The 21,510-nt window shown below is 38.6% G+C and overlaps 1 protein-coding gene across 2 annotated transcripts in view; it reads right to left on the bottom strand.

Annotated features, from left to right (window-relative positions):
• LOC5563684 (protein amalgam) overlaps positions 1 to 21,510 on the bottom strand; it is a 300,411-nt gene that overhangs the window by 35,397 nt on the left and 243,504 nt on the right. For both annotated transcript variants that reach the window (XM_021853682.1, XM_021853683.1), the window contains exons 5-7: positions 19,962 to 20,284; positions 19,712 to 19,859; positions 17,812 to 17,909 (exon numbers count right to left, since the gene is read on the bottom strand). In XM_021853682.1, coding sequence (XP_021709374.1) covers positions 17,812 to 17,909; positions 19,712 to 19,859; positions 19,962 to 20,284 — 569 coding nt within the window. The remainder of the gene's footprint in view (positions 1 to 17,811; positions 17,910 to 19,711; positions 19,860 to 19,961; positions 20,285 to 21,510) is intronic.

Genomic DNA, 21,510 nt, shown 5'->3' with positions numbered 1-21,510 from the left:
AGGCGCCACTGAAAATAATATCGATTACAGGCTCACAACATTGGGCGATACAGACATTCTTGAGTGCGTTAAAGGCGAAACCTTATAATATTTTTTTTATTACGAAATAGCTAGGGAAATTGTAGGAGATGTGTGTGGTATTGATGAGGATTTTGAAACTAGGTTTATGAAATGTGTATTAAAGTGAAAAGGTTAAAGCTTGAGTATATTTTTTCCAATTGGGATTAAAAATTGCACATAAAAATTTCATTGGTTATTTTCTCATTGTAATTGATTTGTCAGATAGGCCCTTATCGCGAATCCCTCTCGACATCTGTTATTCCTTTTTAAACAAATAACACAATTGATTATGATTTTGTATTGTGCTCCTGATCGGGTGGGCTTTCCGACGTGTTCTCCCTCTGGTTTTGGGTTATTGAGAAGCTCAAGCTCGAGTTGGAAGGTTCATCGGAGCGCATAAACCAGACCATCTCAGGCCGGTTGGGTTTTATGTTGCATGTGTATACACGCGACATCTTATAAGTGAAATTATGCACATATAAAGCCTCCAGGTGATTTTGTTATACGTACATTTTGGTTGTCTGGGTATCGACAGAGTTGGAATCACGTTTTTTTTTCTTGTTCTGGTAGGTAAGGGCCTTCTTGTGAGGTTGAATGCCGGGAGTGAAAATAGTTGGAATTGTTAGCAATGTTGCACCGTCCGAGGGGATACACGATTGACAGATTTGAAGTGTGTTAAATTTTGAAGGCTTGCTGCTCTCAGTATGAAGGAGGAATGTTCTAGAATCCATAACACTGGTCTGGTAACAGAGACCAAAAAATCATTTGAACCCCTCGTTCGAGCAATTTCCACAAAAGTACGAAATTGCTGTGCAGAAAATTGACCAACAACCATCAGCAGTGGTTCTAGCCGGCACGTACAAACGAATAGGTAAAGCTCCATGGAAAAAATGTGAAACATAAATCAATCCTTGGTATCGACAGGTTCACTACATCTACCGAAAAAAACTTCAAGTACCCTCTTTCCATTCGAGCGCTGTTGAGAATTGCTTTTTTGGCTTTTCCGTGCACCAGAGATTGCCGAATGGGTATGCAATTTTTAAAAATGAAAGGAAAATATCCAAACTGCGTTACCATTCATCTAACTTTATGTAACTTGTGTTTCAATCAAATAATTAAACAAATTATATTGGAGCAGCACCTCTATATTTGTCAAATTTGAATGTGATAAGTGGCTCTCACCTTAATTATCAATAAGACAGGAAATTATCACTGATAGGTGAAACTCTTATTTTTTTCTTGTTTCAGTTTCTACAATTGCAGTTCGTGAAAGGGTATTGGAACGAGCTTCCGGAGCATCATGAAACGTAAATTAGGAAACGTAGCGTTGAACATAAAAAGTTACGCTATGACAATTGTTTTTTACTTGTTCTTTCTTTCGATGAAATTCAGAATACTTTGAACACTCGACAGCTCCAACTTGTCTTGCAATAATTTATGATTCGCTTATGTTTCTCAGAAAAAAAAAGTCACTTTTCAAACTGTGTATGCTGCATCTTATTGAGAACTAGACTTTCAAATTATTTCTCATTTTAGTAGACATATTTTCAGCCATTTAGTCCATCAACTGCAGCTAAACATCGTAATTTGGCATGCTCAAAAGCTTTTGCAAATTTCACATTGTTTGATAATGGAACACGTGGGTTCCAATAATGGAACAGATAATAATACACCGACAATGGTGAACCCATGTTGAAAATAATTAGCGCAAAATAATAACAACAAGCATCATCCACTACATTGCCCACCACTCATTAGGAACCACAGGAAACGCAAACGTTCCATCGATGTTGAATGATAGTACGCTTACAACTTTCGCTTCCGAAAAACAAGGCAGGTAGTGTTCGATAATGGGTGTTCAGTATTTACGTAATTACATTAATAGGCTTTTCAACAGAACAAAAGTTTAATTGTTTTCCGAATAAGGTTTTCCACAAGCAGTGAACGTATTAAAAAAAAACGGGAATTTTCAATTATCTGTAGAGAAATAAGTATTTTTTTTTTGTTTTCGAACTAAAAATCATTAAAGAGAATCTAATAGAAGATTGAGCACTGTACCTTTTAATTTCAAGCTAATTGCATTGTCTTTTGACAGATACAAGTATTTCAACTACAAGCCTTCTTCGATGTCAGTTAATCGTGTACACAGTGGGTACGAGTAACTGATACTGAAGAAAACTACAAGTGGTAGTAGAAATACGAAGGAACCCTTATGCCGAATCCTTATGCGAAATGGCTCACTCCCGAAATACGCGTATCCGTCAAAAGATAACACAATTCGGGCGGACTTAAAAGGTACAATACTCAATACACTTTCAGATTCTTTTTTTCGACATTTTGCTCAGAGGTAGGGTTCGAATCAATAAAGAAAAATACAATTTGTTGCTGCTCATGCTAAACTTTAACGCAAGTAAAAAAAACATAAGAAAAATGTGCAAGATACTCAATGTTCTATATAATATTATACCTTAACCCATGTAGCAAAACAAGGGTAGACAATCGCCGCCGTAAAAAGGAAAAAGTCGGCGACGAAACTAAAAAAAAAGGTTTGCGTCATAACGAACAAATAAGCTTCCTTCGTTATGATCGAATATACGCTTAGGAGCTCTGAGCCGTCATGCAATAATAATCGTGTCGTCGACGGATTATGAGCCTATTTTAAAAAAAGTAAATAGAACAAAAAAAGAAAAAAAACGTTTGGAATCGAACAAACAATCTCTCAATCGTCAACTCCCACGCACACACTTCAAAAAAGTTACGGATTATGGTGAAATTTTACCGTCATCTCGACAGCTGAAGGTTCGGTGAAAAATTACCGAACAATCCGTAAAATTTTTGAACGAAATCGTAAAGAAAAACACAAAATGGTTTGACTGGGATTCGAATTTACGGCCTACCGATCAGGAAGCATGCTTGCAACCACTAAGCCAGCTTTTACTGCTTGTTATTGGTATGCAAAAACTGAAATAAAAGGTATAGTTTATGCCTACCAGAGCGGCTGTCACACGATTTCACAGAAGTTCGGTGAAAACAATGCCGTTACCGAACTGTTCCTTGGTATTGTTTTGTTTCACGGATCTTCTCCGGTAAATTCTTTGATTTCACGGATTTTGCCGGTAAAATAGTAGATTTCAAACGAAAATCTGTATTTTTCTTGGTTACAGTTCAAATTCGGTGATTTATTTCACAGGATACTGCGATTTATTTGAAGTGTGCACTTAACAACAGAGCAATTATAGAACCGTGAGTAATGCGGGTTAAATCACCAATGCAAGCAATTTTGTGATGGCATTCAGCGTTTGGTGCGTAGCACGCGAATTTACAAAATACATATCCTCTTTTGATAAAGGGGAACAAAACGAATGAAGACATATTTGTTCATTGAATATTTTGGATTAAAGTTAGCTGGTTGGAGTTGTTACACTGAATGACGTTGTTTTTTATTTCATCACCAGTTGGTGACACTGTTGTAAAATCAAAACTGTACTAGTAGAGAAGAAAGTAAGTTAAACGCATTACAACAATTAGTATAATATATCTACACCTTTTAGCCCATTGGTAATCGTTTTGAAATCCTTGAAAATTCTTAGGCGTCGCTTTTAGAACTCAAAACATTCGTGATAGGAATATGCTGTCGATTGCAATTTTTCAAGGAGTTTTAACGATTTGTGATTGCAATGATTGGCTTCAGATGCGATATATTACGACGGAATATTTTTCCACTACCCTTCGATTGTATGGTTGCGTCTGCTCCATTGCACTTAAGGATCATCATTTTTTCAGGATTGAAGTTAGTCGGAAGTCCTTGGTCATCCTTCGTCGAGCCTTTCGTCTTATGTTCGTGTACTCTGTTCATTTTAACTTTTTTAACTGTTTTTTTAACTTTGGGGATTATTTTCTGATCTGATGGATTACGGAATTCCGTATCTGCAGAAGGTTTCGTGCAATGATTGTATTTTTTTAGCCCATATCTCCCTCATAATGATGATTTTAACAAACCTACCAAAAAAGTCAATCAAAACTAAGAGATTGTGGCCTGAAGTTTATGGGCCAAATAAACCCAAAGTTTATCTGGAATTAGGGTACAATCTTTGCACCTTCTGACAAAACGCTCAGTTTCTGCCTCCATACATTATGTCTTAAACTTTTTTTCATTACCACGACTCCCGGATGTCCCTTATGCGCGATTTCCAACGTTCTGTTCCGCAAACATGTTGATACCACAATTCTTTCTCCTCGCAGAAGCGCGATCAACGCTACACATAGTTCTGTTGCATATGCCTTGAACAGTTTGACCTTTTCACATCATAACTGTACGACTTAAGTCTTAGAACCCAGCGATCTATTCGAGCACAAGGCTGACCAAGAATTTCAATGGTTTACAGTCCGTAATTAACGTGAATCTTGCGCCCTGTAGATAAAGTCGAAAACTACTAACTGCCCAACCAGTACCAAAGCCTCCTTCTTTGTTTGGCAGTACTTAGGTAAGTCAAAGATTGTCAAAGGTAAGCCAAAGATTGACTGGCATAAGCGATTATTCTTCTTCGGCCCTGAACGTTTTCTTACATCTATACAGCCCCGATTTTTTCAATAACATTTCAATAATCAAAATAATTTTATTTAATTTTTTCTGCAGAATTACTCCAAACTTTTTACCTGAAGAGTCCATACTTTGTTATAAACGTCGTGATAACTTTGAAATCTTCCGATAATTTGCATCTTTCACATCCAGTTTTGAAAATTTGATCGCCCCTTCTACATCCGAAAGCAGCTCTTCGATCACAGGCAACTGGTGCGTTTCACGAAATATTGTTTGGTTGGCTTATCGCATGATTGCTTCAAAATAGGAACAATCGGAGAAACCCAGGGAGACGGAGCGCTTACTTTTTCAATAATATCAATTTTTCGTAAGTACTTCAATTTATCATGAATACGTACTGTACTGTACTGTTGTGTCGATGGGGATCTGTAAAATGATGCCTTTAACTTGGGGGAAATGCTTGGAACTAAAGCATTTACCGTTCCGACGTTAAATCTAACCCTTATAGGGTGTCCCAGAAAGTATGGACACGACTTTACCATACAACAATTCGGAGATTAGTGCAGATAAAATCCCGATTTCCACACTATTTATTCTTGCACTTATCAAGAGCAGATTGTGAATTTTGGGCGATTTTTTTTTTGCTACCTGTTTGTTGATGGTGTAACATTTCTGGAAGCTCCTTTTACCAGTTTTGCACAAATCGCGTTATATTTGAGCTTAGATTATTGCATTTTTGAGACAATTTCAGAGTCCGATAGAAGTTTATGGTAGTTCTATGGTGTATGCATGGAATGTGCTAGAACCCGCTCATTGGACTAGTGTATTTTGGTCGGTACATAAGGTTTTCACTTGGTCCACTCTGACTGAACACATATTTGAATATTTCTGGTCTTCAATGTTCCGACCCTGTAAAATCTTAATTTTCAAGCTTTCATAATGCCACTGATTTCGGTATTGACGTACGGATTATTGAAGAAATTACGTTACTTAACCATATATCTTTATAATCTGCTTGTATTAGAGATATGCACCCAGTTTGACCATGCAAGCATTAAATGATTGTTATTTTCCAAGAAATTATTCAGTCAGAGTGAACTAACTCACTGAACGGTGTTTTTTAGTTCAGTCAGAGTGGACCAAATACACATAGTCCATCAAAAAATCGTTCTATCAGAGGTTTGGATTATGATTTTTCATGATTATCACTTCACACTATATTATTTGGAAGTAACACAAAGATGTGTAGAAATGTTGAACCAAAATTTAAACGAGTTCAAAAATTACAGAGCGTTAGACTTTAAACCAATTTTATCTCAAAATATGCAAAATGTCACTTGGTCCACTCTGACTTAACGCCGACCAATTAATAATCCGGTTTCAGCTAGTACGTTTTAGGCATCGGTTTATGAAATTTTTGATTTCACCATATTCGATTCTGACTTTCCGACACGAATGCACATAACAGTGTAAAGTATCGTTAACAAAATAAAAAAAAACACACACACGTTTGATACATTTTGCTTTCTGTACTCGGCAGAAAATGTCGCTTTTCAAGTGTCCCTTACCCAAAACAAGGTCCACTGTATGTCTTGATTACGTAAAAATGTGACCTATGTCTTTCTGGGACCGGGCGCTTCAAAATTTTGCTCACTATCTCTGCCGGTTTGGTCTCAACATGCGAATGATCGAGTTCTCTCATCTGCAGCTGAACATCAGCCAACGTCATCCCCAGGGTAACGATTTCCTCAACCTTTCTTGGATCTCTCCAACTCCCTTTTCCATTTTTGCCATTCGGATGGTAACCGAGATCTATCTGCCGACATCTCAAATGGCCGAATGCGACGCATTGAATCCATTCTGTATAAATCAAGGATAAAACTAATTTTGCAATACGCAATTATATTGTACTACCAAAAGTGAATGGAATAGGTGGATCACCATGATTTTCACGAAAGAAAAAAGAATGATTTTTGACTCATATTCCGAACACTTAAAGCCAACAGTGACTTCAAATACCGTTTTGATTCATATTACGGCCCTTAAGGCCTCAGTGAAGTATAACCCAGCATAGAGCATACAAAATTAATCATTTTGTATGATTTCTTAGCGTTATCGAGCGTCGGAAGCCCTTAACTTTCGAATGGTGGGTAAAGAATACGCTTTCGCAACTTGAATAATTTTAAATAAATCAAAATGTGTGGCCTTGTCATGATTCTTATTCCGGACACTTCCTTACTTTTGCCTCATATTCCGGACACTTTGATTCGAATTCCGGACAGCTCATGATTATCATTAATGGAACAGTCAAATCATCAATTGATATCGTCAAATCACTAAAGAGACATCTAAGGTAGTTGGGCATTATAAATTTTCAAAGTTATTTATGGTAAAAGCTCACTAAAACGAGCCACGAAATTGTGAACTTTTGAACGGCAAAAATAGAAACATTTCGTGTGAAATGTTTCCCATACAAAGTAGAGTGTCCGGAATTTGAAGCTGCCCGTAATATGAATCAAAACGGTACACCTAATGGGCATAAATTAGCTGATATTTATGAAAATGTTTGTGTCTTCGCAATGTCGTACTGTTAGCTGTTATGTGTACTGATAAAAATATCCATTTAAACTTGTTTAGTATTGTTTTTACGTAAAAGTATGGAACAACATTTTGATTCAAATGGCGAACACTGCACAATGGTCTAAAGACAGCCAAAACCTCAAAAATAAAAGTTGTTTTTACCATCTTCCTTTACACTTCTGTGGTTCAAATCCGAAGTTTCAAGCAGATTCATTGGTTAACCAAGAAAACACTTGAATTTCCTTTATGCGGCACTTAAACCCACTTTATGTAATTTCTTGCACACAGGTACCTTTATTTTCTCCCACTCCCACAGCCTATCTCCTACCTTCCACTTCCTCTTCTTCTCTTATTCTGGTGGCGGGGCCCCTTCTCCGTTCCGCTAAAACACCTTCGTCCTTGCCTCGTCGCCGCCGGTTCGCTCCTCACCTCGGTTGGACTGCGTCCGCGACTACTCTCCTTGCATCCTTCCTACAGTCTTCACCTTCCTAGGTCTTGGCTTGTCGATGCTGCGTTGCTGTTGACAAAATGGCGTTTCCAGAGGCGCAAGCACAAGGCACTACGTCACTCGTCTACGGTCTCGAGGGTAACGAAGAGCACTATAGCGTATTTCGAGGCGGTAGGACCACTCAAGGACTCATTCGCTTAATATTTGGCTCGATGATGATCCAGAGCAATGGTGGATGTGCTTTTTTGAACCCTAGACCTAGAGTTTCCCGCAATATCTGGATTTGCCCAATCATGGCTTCTTTTACGCCACCCCTTAATGGCCGCCCATTCTGCTCGTCCTTTTGAGCCTAGTGGTGAGTAGCGGAACTTGCTTCGATGTGGCTGCATGCTAGCCAGTGGGCGGTGATGCTCACGAATACTCAAACACCTTCATGGTTTTTTTTGTACAAAATATTACACGGAACACACTACATCGCGAAAATCTCAAAAATCTCGGACAAACAGACACACCACTGGTTAAAGACTTTAGTAGCCCGCGAAAGCCCGCGATGAGAATAAGCTTGTTTGTAAGCTTTAAACAAGAGCTCTCAAGGTATAATTTATTCTGCAAAAACTTGCGATAAACAAATTTTAGCACGTTTGAAGGTATATGGATCGCACTGCCGTTATACGCATAATTGTCCCATGTTCCAAAATATGCAATCGAGAAAAACACTTTTGAAGATTTTAACACATTTAGGCCTCGTATTGACCAGGTGTGTGGTAAATTAAATTAAAATCTTTACAACAGTATAAAAAATAGCGTGTTCATTTGAGTCAAGAGTTTTTATTATGGGAATAAAGTAAATTTAGCTACGAAATTCAGAGTGGGACTGTTATGCCTAGAAATACGGGGTTTTTGGTGGATTTCTACGCATAACAGTCCCACTGATATTAGTGACCTATTATGTGCTAATCATAATGCTGTAGATGGCCGTTCTTACGTATAGATTGTACCGAATGTAGCGGACGTATATCCTCAAGACTATCTTAAGGCACCTAATGACGGCTCAAGTTACATGTGCCAAACGGAGCCACGTGTGGGGAAGTGAAGAAATACCGTAATCCGGAGTATCATTGATCAGCGGGGAAACATTGATCGGTATGACCCTTCTAGTAAAAGGTTCGAATTACTATTTATTGATGGAATATTATCAAAGTTGAAATGATGCTTCTCTTTCTTACATCCATAAGCTAATAAAAATTGAGGTATTTGCAAAAATTACATTTCGTTCATGCGTAAATTTGTCAACTTTTTGAAACATTGATTTTTGTCAATATGTATGGCACTACCGAAGATTCATGTCCCACATGAGTACTGCAAATGGTATGAGTAAGGAAAATGCGATTGTTACTAAAAGTGGCATCACCGAAAACGATTCCGTTGTCGAATACTTCATAAGTTTATTCAATTAAGCAACATTAACGAACTACTATCGAGAATGCAGAACTTCCTTAGGAAATTGCCTACATTTAGGCGTATTCCGCTGTTTAAAGTGTTTTTATTTTTGAAATAACTCAAAAAGTAAATGACTTGTAAGTGTTTGATCTATTTATTCGGCTTCAGGGGCCATGATTTAAGTAAGCAACGACATTTTCAACATTACCGAACGTTGTTAACATGGGTGATCAATGTTACCCCATATCGACTAAATCAAAAAATCACCTAAAACATTTATTTAAACTTATTTAAATCTTTTGAAAACCAAAATACAGTACACAGTCACGAGCGGTGAGTGCCAGTACTTGTTTTAAAAATATAAAACTTGCGACATTTGCATTTTCAAATGAAAAATTCAAGATATATCCCAAAAACTGATCAATGTTACCCCGGATTACGGTACAATTTTATAGTTTGGGATGGGATGCAAAGTTTTCTGTATGTGTGATAATGAGACAATGTATGAGTTAGTGAAAGAAAGAGTGGATGAGTAAATTAGAGAGTTTATAAGATGTTATAAATTAATATATTGACTCTTCCAGCTGCATGCTTTGCAGAAACTCAACTGCAAATTCAAGGTTATTTTGCGGAGAAATCTTTACACGATTTGACATTTCTTTGGACTTGGTTTGCAAAATCATGATATTTGATACATCGCAAATAAAGCTTCAGAACCATCAACATATTTGCCACTTGCATCGAAGAACCAATTACCCAGAATAACCCGGTATGTGGCCAGGTCACCCAAAACCTCTTGAACTATTCTTCTTTTGACATGACTTTGACTTCTTCTTGACTTTATCAAGTTTGATGTGTCGCAAGATAGGTCTCAGAATCGCCAATATAATAACCACCTCTTCTGGAGACCAGAGTACCCAAAACAACCTGGCATGTTATCAAATTATCCAAGAACCTTTGAATTACCCTTCTTTAGCCTTGATTTGGGAATTTATGTAGTTTGATGTTGCCAGCTAGGTTTCAGAACCGATGGTTTAGAGGCCATTTCCCCCAGGGAACCGGGAATTCGGAACAATCCGACATGTGGTCAAGTTATTCAAATACATTTGAACCACCTTTAGACATGATTTGCAAACTCATGAAACTTGATATGTCGCAAGCCAGGTTTCAGATTCGCCAATATAATATGGCCACTTCTACCAATGAACCGGTATTGGGAACAACCCAGCTTGTGGCCAAGTCATCCAAAAACATTCGAACTATTTTTATTTAGACTTGGTTGGCTAAATCATGAAGTTGATTTGTCGCAAGCCATGGACTCGGAAATAAAAAATAAAACAGGTTGTGTTCCACATGGGATGTAAAGCCAACGTAAGAAGGTGTTCAAAACGATTTTCCCAAACACCAGCTAATTCAAAACTGCCTACTGACTATTTTGTTCGAGATCAGCGCAGCGAATTTTATAGTGTGACAGTTATGCGTAGAAATACAGTAGTGGGACAGTTATGCGTAGAAATTCAACAATGGGACAAATTGACTTGGCTTGCTTTTCATTGAGTTTCCGAACAAAGTTAATTTTTTGGTGTGTGTTTTCTAAAACTATACGTAAAAATAAACTGTTTAATGACGAAAAGTCAAAATGCACAAAAAGTAACATGGGACAATTATGCGTATAACGGCAGCGCAATTCTTATTACATAACAACCCAGTGCTAATACGTGCATTGTAATCGTAGCAGCCATGAATATCATGTGGCGTAATTTGTGATGCGATCTGAACAAATAAATGATAATTATTTACATCACGTTAAATTTTACCATTCCAATTTTCTCATCTCATAGCTTCAGTATCACATGCCCACAATATTTGTATGGATCGTCATACTTCCAAAGATCCCCTTTTCCTAACAGTGTTTCGTATTTTATGGACGCTCCCCAATCTTGCGAGTTACATAAATAGTAATAATAAACAAATTGTAAGATAACGCCAAGCTATAAATGTTATCAAGATTCATGATAACAATAATTCAAAAGTTTACTTCTGCTTTTCAAATAAAAAAAATACGAAGTACACGAAAGATCTTGGCTAAAAACTAAAAACTAAAATTTACCAGTACGGAGAAAAACGTGAACAGCACAAGGTTTTTTTTTCATATATTATCAAAGATGCAGTATTTTGTAAGAGCTACAACTTTGAATAGTAACCAAATAAATACGTTATATATAATAACACACAACACCTCGGCTCATTAAGGTGGTTGAACGAAAGTACCTCCTTTGCAATGCAGCCTCCAGATAAATAGAAACAATTGGGAAAAATCGTTTCCTACAAAGACATGATTTTTCTGTCATAACAAGTACAGACTGACTGGAGGAAGCCATATATATGATAATGATGCTGAAACTAATAAAATGGATGATACTTGTATTGAGTCAGTTAGTGGGTTAGATCTAAGATATTTATGGACCGGTTTGAATTAAATTTATACAGTTCTTCAGAAATCACTTGCATTTCAACATATATTTTTTGAGGTACATATTTTGAATCACTAGAACGATAGCAATACAAGTTTAGCCATTGTGATTTTCTTTAAGAAATAACTTCATGATATTTTCAGCAATGTTGTAGATTTAGATGAGATGATCATGGCACTTTTTGTGTAAAGCTCTCATATTTCTGGATAAATCTTTTTTTTTTTTTAATTTCGCCAAAAATATCACTTATGTATAATTGTTATCACTTTCGAAATCGTGGTTATTAACGCTTCTACTGCTTGAGTATGACATAAAGGATGTCAAACATATAATTTGAGCCATTTTAAAGAGCATTTGAGGTTTTGGCCGACATTTGTTCTAGATCGCACCACTGCACTATGGTCCAGGAATCAGTTTTACGCGGAAAGATGCATTTTGAGCTTTAGAATGAAACATTAGACAAAAACGGTCTTCCACAAAGTTGTTTGTATTAGTAAGGTCCTTTGTTTGGTGTTATTGAAAATTAGGGTGGACCACATTTTCATAGAAATTGTGTAACTAACTTTCTTATTTGTAGAAATTATACTATACATGCTTCAGCAAAGTTGTAGACCATTCAATTTTAAGCAACTTTGCCAAAAAAAGTTTTTTTATATCTCTTAAATTGACCGATTTAAAGCTATTTTCCTACGGTGACATAGGGTGGTCCGAACAAAATTGGTTTTCTGGCTCTAGAGTTTTCAATTCAAATTTCTCATCAAAGTAGTCTATGAAACACTTTTAGAACTTTGAAAAATGCGTAGTTTGGTGAGTGAAGAAACTCGCTATCTCTTTCCGTTTGGGAGTTATTATTGTTTTTCTCTCAAAAACATGCCTACTTCGATTGTGAATATTTCTGATTGGGGCAAACATAAAACATATCTTTTGAAAGCATTTAAAAGACAAAATAAAATTGTATATTATATCAAAAAATTACAGATGTGTTATTTTTGTAACTCTGATAAAACACCTTGAAAATCAAATATTTTTTATCACAAAAACTTTAATAACTTTTGAACTAAAAAAGATATCATCAATCTTTTTGCATGAAAATTTGCGTTTTGTTAAGTTCTAAAAGTCGTTCATAGACGACTTTGACGAAAAACTAATGATAAAAACACTAGAATTGAAAAACTGATTTTTGTTGTACCACCCTTTGATGATTAGGAAAAAATGCTCTAGATTGGTCAAATTTTGAGCTGCAGAAAAACTTTTTTTGGCAAAGTTGGTCAAAATTCCAAGTTCTACCGCTTTGCTTAAGAGTATATACCATTATTTTTGCAAATAAAAAAGTTGATTTTATGATTTGTGTGAAATTGTGGACCACCCTAGTTTTGAATGACTCAGTATGAAAGCCTACATTTTTATAAACAATTTTGTAGAAGATCATTTTTGTCTAAAATTTTATTTTCATGCTCAAAATGCAAAATAATAAAGAAATACATACCATGAAAATCTTCAAAATAGTTTTAAAGCCCTATCTTTCTTATTTCAGATTTCTCGTCAAAGCGGTCTATGAACGACTTTTAGAACTTAACAAAACGAAAATTTTCATGCAAAAAGATTAATGATATCTTTTTTAGTTCAAAAGTTATTAAAGATTTTCTGCTTAAAATCATTTGTTTTTAAGAGCATTTTATTAGAGTTACAAAAATAACACATTTGTAATTTTTTGATATAATATACAATTTTATTTTGTCTTTTGAATGCCGTCAAAAGATATTTTTTATGTTTGCCCCAATCAAAAATATTCACAATCAAAGTAGGCATGTTTTTGAGAGAAAAACAACAATAACTCCCAAACGGAAAGAGATAGCGAGTTTCTTCACTCACCAAACTACGCATTTTTCAAAGTTCTAAAAGTGTTTCATAGACTACTTTGATGAGAAATTTGAATTGAAAACTCTAGAGCCAGAAAACCAATTTTGTTCGGACCACCCTATGTCACCGTAGGAAAATAGCTTTAAATCGGTCAATTTAAGAGATATAAAAAAACTTTTTTTGGCAAAGTTGCTTGAAATTGAATGGTCTACAACTTTGCTGAAGCATGTATAGTATAATTTCTACAAATAAGAAAGTTAGTTACACAATTTCTATGAAAATGTGGTCCACCCTAATTTTCAATAACACCAAACAAAGGACCTTACTAATACAAACAACTTTGTAGAAGACCGTTTTTGTCTAATGTTTCATTCTAAAGCTCAAAATTCATCTTTCCGCGTAAAACTGATTCCTGGACCACTGTGCACTGTGCACTGTGTTCATTCTGTCTCATATTCCGAACACCTTGATTTGAATTTCGAGCAGCACGAATAAATCGTATTAAAATGAATAATTTCGCAAATAAATTTATCTGAACTAGTTTGACTGGTCTCGAACTAGAGATTCATAACTACTCCCGAAGTATAAAATAGATTGGAATATGATTAAATTGAATTGTAATTGACTGCCGTTTCCTGGCAATTTGATGATATATGTCAGCGAAACATTTCAACCTCATCGCCATACAAAAACCAAGTGTTCGGAATTTGAGACAAAACGGTACTAAGCTAAAAGTCAATTTGGACAAATTGAGTTGTAAGATTGTGAAAAATAATAGAATCGTTCTGGTGGGCTTCGATCCCACGACTCCCAATACGCTAGACTGGGCGCGTTAACCAACTACGCCACAGAACGGGTAACGATTCTGCAGCGCAATCGGCCAACCTGAAACCAAAGTCCGTCACGACCCCATTTTCTCCTTCACAACCCTACACCTCCTTCGGCTCTCTGAGATGCCCAATTCGACTCTCCTAAGCGTGCCTACGAACAACAGTGAGAGATTTTATTTTTAGCGTCGCACTGTTGCCTTGTTTGTGCCACACTACTCATAAGCCAACATTGGCTCAATGAGATGGTTAGTATGGGTCCGGCTTTCGACGTGGTCGTATCTCGTCATATCGACCCCTTTTGCGATAGAGAGATCGCCGCTCAAATTTACTCAACTAGGGTTGTCATGTCTATTACGGCTTAACCAGCCGACGGTGTTTTGAAAATACCTGAAGGTCGTAGACACAAAAGTCAATTTGGACAAATTGAGTTGTAAGATTGTGAAAAATAATAGAATCGTTCTGGTGGGCTTCGATCCCACGACTCCCAATACGCTAGACTGGGCGCGTTAACCAACTACGCCACAGAACGGGGTCGATATGACGAGATACGACCACGTCGAAAGCCGGACCCATACTAACCATCTCATTGAGCCAATGTTGGCTTATGAGTAGTGTGGCACAAACAAGGCAACAGTGCGACGCTAAAAATAAAATCTCTCACTGTTGTTCGTAGGCACGCTTAGGAGAGTCGAATTGGGCATCTCAGAGAGCCGAAGGAGGTGTAGGGTTGTGAAGGAGAAAATGGGGTCGTGACGGACTTTGGTTTCAGGTTGGCCGATTGCGCTGCAGAATCGTTACCCGTTCTGTGGCGTAGTTGGTTAACGCGCCCAGTCTAGCGTATTGGGAGTCGTGGGATCGAAGCCCACCAGAACGATTCTATTATTTTTCACAATCTTACAACTCAATTTGTCCAAATTGACTTTTGTGTCTACGACCTTCAGGTATTTTCAAAACACCGTCGGCTGGTTAAGCCGTAATAGACATGACAACCCTAGTTGAGTAAATTTGAGCGGCGATCTCTCTATCGCAAAAGGGGTCGATATGACGAGATACGACCACGTCGAAAGCCGGACCCATACTAACCATCTCATTGAGCCAATGTTGGCTTATGAGTAGTGTGGCACAAACAAGGCAACAGTGCGACGCTAAAAATAAAATCTCTCACTGTTGTTCGTAGGCACGCTTAGGAGAGTCGAATTGGGCATCTCAGAGAGCCGAAGGAGGTGTAGGGTTGTGAAGGAGAAAATGGGGTCGTGACGGACTTTGGTTTCAGGTTGGCCGATTGCGCTGCAGAATCGTTACCCGTTCTGTGGCGTAGTTGGTTAACGCGCCCAGTCTAGCGTATTGGGAGTCGTGGGATCGAAGCCCACCAGAACGATTCTATTATTTTTCACAATCTTACAACTCAATTTGTCCAAATTGACTTTTGTGTCTACGACCTTCAGGTATTTTCAAAACACCGTCGGCTGGTTAAGCCGTAATAGACATGACAACCCTAGTTGAGTAAATTTGAGCGGCGATCTCTCTATCGCAAAAGGGGTCGATATGACGAGATACGACCACGTCGAAAGCCGGACCCATACTAACCATCTCATTGAGCCAATGTTGGCTTATGAGTAGTGTGGCACAAACAAGGCAACAGTGCGACGCTAAAAATAAAATCTCTCACTGTTGTTCGTAGGCACGCTTAGGAGAGTCGAATTGGGCATCTCAGAGAGCCGAAGGAGGTGTAGGGTTGTGAAGGAGAAAATGGGGTCGTGACGGACTTTGGTTTCAGGTTGGCCGATTGCGCTGCAGAATCGTTACCCGTTCTGTGGCGTAGTTGGTTAACGCGCCCAGTCTAGCGTATTGGGAGTCGTGGGATCGAAGCCCACCAGAACGATTCTATTATTTTTCACAATCTTACAACTCAATTTGTCCAAATTGACTTTTGTGTCTACGACCTTCAGGTATTTTCAAAACACCGTCGGCTGGTTAAGCCGTAATAGACATGACAACCCTAGTTGGGTACTAAGCTAGTCAAAAGCTGAGACAAGACTCGCGGAGATGGTTTTCCTTTTCTGCGATTGCTGAGTTTTTTCTTATTCCACACAGTGTGTACACCAATCTTGCGCAAGCCGTTCAGGCTCTCACTTGACAATCTCAGCAAGAAAAAACTATTGCGTTTGTATTACACCTTAGCATAAACGGCATTTTGAGTTAAACTTAATGGCAGCAAACGTAGCAGACATTATAAATAACTAGTCTTGTGTTTAGATTTATCAGCATCTATTAAAAACTGCTCCGCTGACTGAGGTTTCCAATAAAAGTTTGTTTTGAATACAGTACTTTTCACTTTTTCAGCCATAAAAACGACGGGCTGTATTTGACGTTTCGTGGCAGCGGAATCTGGGCTGCATATGACGTTGATATGTTTTCTCTTCGCGAGTCTCTCTCAGGTCAAAAGCGCTTAGAAAGACCAGAAACCTAAAGCTAGGCAATGGACATGCCCTATATCAACTGCAGCGATTCGCAGTAGACAGGATGTCCTTGGCCCGATCCATCTGACAAGCCAATCGAGCCTTCTGTCACCATTGAAGATGGTGTCTTCATCCATGTCGATAGTCTGCCTAAAGCAGTTGGAAAAGATAGGATCATGTGCTTAAGATAGGCAAGTGCATTCCAAACGGTTTCTAAACAGGCCGTGTTCATAATAGCTGGAGTGACGCCCATCATCAAGAAAGATTTTCAATGCTTCAACCAATGAGGTACCAAAGGAATCCGCAACGTGTGTCAAGAGACGACGTTCAGAGTGTTTCAGCAGGAATAGGATGACACCATCAAAGGTTGATTGGCCCATCTGCTTATACCAAATGTGTCATGTACATGTACTACATGTCGTCAGACTGCTAAAGAAACCGATGATCGACGAAATTTTGGGTTTATCCAGGTTGTCTGCTCTGCGTCGATTCAACTTACTGGCCAGAATTCTTCTTCTTCTTCTTCTTTTCAGCATTACGTCCTTGCTGTGATAGAACCTGCTGCTCAGCTTAGTGCACAATGAGCACTTCCATTATTATAAACTGATAGCTTTTTTGTCAAATTTGCCATTTTCGCATTCGTATATCGTGTGGCAGCTACGATAATTATTTATGCCAAGGGAAATCAAGGAAATTGCTTTTACGAAAAGATCCTGGGCTGACCGGGAATCGAACCCACACACCTTCTGCATGACTTTGCATTGTAGCTGCGAACTCTAACCACTCGGCTAAGGAAGGCCCCTTCCAGATATGAAGCCGACACAAATGTATTTGCGAAAATCACTCGTAGATAAATCACAACAAACCAAAATAGAGTTAACTACAATGTTACGCAATCGCTTGAAAAGCATCATGGTTTGAAAGAACAACAGTTATTGATTTCATGAGGTCAATATAGTTCAGATTATATCAATGATTTTTGGTTCATTAAATTTTATCAGTATAGCCTACAGTACTTCAATTGTAAATAATAAACTCGTTAAAACTTTTGTAGCAAATATAAATAAAAGACATTCCCAAAATCAACAGTAAAAGAATCAATTCCGAAAAGCACACTTACCTCTGGAGTTGAATCGCCATGAACGGTACAAACAAGCTGCGCCTCATAGCCCTCGCCGGCGTGAACCCAAGTTTTCTCAACGGTTATTTCCGGTGGAGCTGCAAGAAGAAACGGAAAACAAAAACACAACTCTAATAAAGATCAAACCAACAGTCAGCCCCTGAAGAAATCTCGATAAAACAACCTATCCGCTCCTCCGGTTCACCCCAAATGAAGATATCCCAACCGTGGGAGCCCGAGTTAAACAGAATTAATTTTATTCCCAACAGTGCGAAAGGTTCGTTGAAAAGATGCTCTGAGGAAGGAGAAGAAAAAAAAAAACCGAACAGCAATCATTTTAATCACGGAGCCAAGCTTTCCCTGCGTCGTCGGCAGGCTGGAAAGGAGCCGGACCGAGTTGGCATTTGCAAAATCAGCTGCCCATAAAAAGGGATAATGCGGAGGGTACTTGAACCGCTCTTTTGTGTTTGAACAACAAGGCAAATTACATCTAAACAAAAAACGGCGGTGGAGCTCGAAAAACGAGTGAAAACAGTTCACGGTGGTCTAGAAACGGAAAAGGTTCGTATAAGCAAATTGCGGGGAAACATGTGTCCAACTTTTGGCTTTGCCTTTTAAGCAAACGTTTTTCTCAGCCAAAATTCCCCAGACAGAATCTCCAACAATTCCATTTTTTTTCAGTTGACGAACGCTTGTTCAATAATCATACTTATCAGGTAAATCTGAATCATGCTCATTCACAAGCTTATTTTCTTCTGGTGGTTAATCGTTCAAATCTTTTCTATCCGAATGGAAATACTTGAAGAAATACCTATGAAAATGTTGAGGTTGTTGCAATTCATATGAAAATACTTAAACGTATGAAACATCAACTGTTTTCGTCATTTGAAATCACTTTTTGAAATTATGATGTTCATAGCTTCATTCAGCTTTACAAAATCACGATGATAATTTTGGCCAACAATGGGTATTTAGAGTATTCGAAATCAAAAGAATGTTTGAAAGTTGATACAAAAAGATCTAAAAAAAAAAATTACCGACCATCTGCTTTCAGCACACTGTACCACAGAGAGAAAAGCATTCCGAAAAAAGCGAAACCCCACCGTCGAACCGAATGCGTTTACTTCTGGGAAAATGATTTTCACTTCGGATCGATGACTTGTTGCGTCTTCCCAGGGCACAACGCATTCTGTTTCCAGCCCCATTTCAGTAACCGTTTCCAACCGACCATGCTGATTTGCATGTTTTGAATAACTTTGGCTATAGCCTGTGTGTAGACGGGCGAGCGGTGAACCCTTCTCAAAAGTGGTTACATTTTTGACAGTCATCGTTCATTCGGATTGTTGTAATCACTGCCGACGTCGTTCCTTTGAAGTCGTTCGTAAAATTGGCTTTCTGATTGGGGGGTTCGTACGGAGCGGATCTTGATGGTTAGGGAATTTGATTTGACGGCTGGAATGTGGCATATCTTGCAAGGTAATGATGGTCTTGGTTCAACCAGCAACTCTTTTAGGGATACCTTGAAGAATTTCAACATAAATTTGGTCAAAGGTTCCTCTCAGAAGTTGTGCAATTCTCGGTTTAGGAATTACTCCAGGGAATCTTCAAATAACTTCGCGTAGGTTATGTTCAAAAACTATTTCAAAATTCTTCAGTAGTTCCTTGACAGAAGATCATCAAGTTGTATAAGGAAGCTAATTCTACATCAAACGCAGACTGAGACCTCGATTGAATTTGCGTTGTCTGTTTCAAGTCAAAATCTTTGCAACGTCATTACAACATTATTTTATTACCAGGCCCACCTCCCCTCAACTAACATGTGTACAATATAATCGCCATCCTCACACACCGAGCCTAACACACATCCATCAGCGTGACAAATTTGTTTGCCTATACTTACACAGGACGATGAGTTGCAAGTCGACAAACACGGGCTCCCGGATGCCATTGTCCGCAAAGCAACGATACGTGCCACTGTCCTGCCGGCTGACGCTTTCGAGCGTGAGCGTCGGTCCCTCCGCCAGATGGGGCGATCCGTGCAGTGAATCCTGAAACAAATCCGAAAACATTACTCAAAGGATTTACCTTCGTCGGCTCGAGGGAGGGTCAATCGGGGACCCATTTCAGCCCCTCTCATTCGCGTTCCATACCTTCCGGCTCCAGCTGATGCTGGGCACAGGGTTTCCACTGGCTTTGCACTCGAGCGTGGCCGTTCCACCCTTCCGCACCGTAACGTGGCCCGTTTCCGGGACAGAGCGCACCGAAGGCGGAACGAGGATTTCCACCGTGTGCACCAGGTCCCGGTTGTCGTGGTCCCCAACTTGGCAACTGTAGTCTCCGGCATCCTGCGGTCGGACGTTCTTAATCTGCAGCGTGTAACCTTTCAGCAACTTGAAGCGCAGATCGCGGGTGATTATTAGGTTCGATGCCGTTACGACGGCACTCCCTCGACGCCACAGGAGGATGTTGTTGCCTGGAATGAAGGGAAAAAGGAGCACTTCATTATTGTTCTGGCTGACAAAACAACGATATATCAGTACAAGCTGAAAATTCATTATGGAATTATATACCTCGGTGTTCATACCATATGGATTCAGAAGAGTAACCAAAGAAGAATTATTAAGTGTCGAACTTTTTCTTCGCAGTATGATGAATAATTCACAATTGATGCATTTGCCCTTAATATATTAGCTCGAATGCAGTTTTCATTTGGCCGGTCCCCCTCTTAACGTTTTAAAACCGGTATGAATCTTTTATTAAGTGAATAGCATAGTACCACTTACAGTGCAGCAGCCATAAGCCAACTTCTCTAACCGGGCAGGTACGGATTTGTACACTTTGCTATAAGAACACAGCAAAAACAAAGCTTTCACAACACCAAAGGCCTCTGGTCGCAGCAAAAGCGGCAACAATATCTGAAAGCGAATCATGCAGAGAGCAAGAGTCGAGCAGCAAAAACAAAAACTTCAAACACCAAAAACCTGGACGGCATCCTCACTGCCATCGTGTCGCTTCTGCGGATAGACGGGGGACACTCGGAATTGCAGTAAGGTCTCCTATAACGCATTGCCATGGGTCGCAATTTGCCTGCTGTTTTGCATCCAAGCTTATTCTAAAAGATGGTAATTCTCCAACGTGTTCCTATATTTTTTTACGAATCTCGTTGTTTTTGAAATTTTCCAACTATTTTTTGTATTTCTTTGCTTCTGTGGATATATTTTTTTGTTAGTTCATTGAGTGTAGTCAGCAATTATTAACAAAGATAATATTCAATATTGAAAGCTTTAAGTTCTTTTAAGAATCCCTTTCATGAAATCCCTCCAGCTATCTGTTTATAAGCTCCGCTTAGAATATTGTTATAACGGGGCGGAATCCCAAGGCCGAGACGACGGTAAACCGCAAAAACGCGGAACGTGAAATTTCTATTTCGGACGAGTTAAAACACGTTTGTACTGTCCACTCGTCCATTTACTTATGACAGTACAATACAAGGTAATGTTACTGTAAAGGTAATCACATAGATATTTGGATTTCAAGGTGTGTGTAATTAAAGGTGTGCTAATGAAGGTATAACATCTTTGTGAAAATGCAGAAATGGATACAACGCAAAAACTATTGAATATTTAGTTTTTGGGGAATGTTTGGGACTAAGGCTTATACATCCACCCTGAATTACATCCCTGAACGAATGGAATCGGT

The sequence above is a fragment of the Aedes aegypti genome, chromosome 3, assembly GCF_002204515.2.
Source record: "Aedes aegypti strain LVP_AGWG chromosome 3, AaegL5.0 Primary Assembly, whole genome shotgun sequence".
Taxonomy (NCBI): Eukaryota; Metazoa; Arthropoda; class Insecta; order Diptera; family Culicidae; genus Aedes; species Aedes aegypti.
The sequence above is the reverse complement of the archived record's forward strand: the minus strand, read 5'-3'. Positions and strand labels throughout refer to the sequence as shown.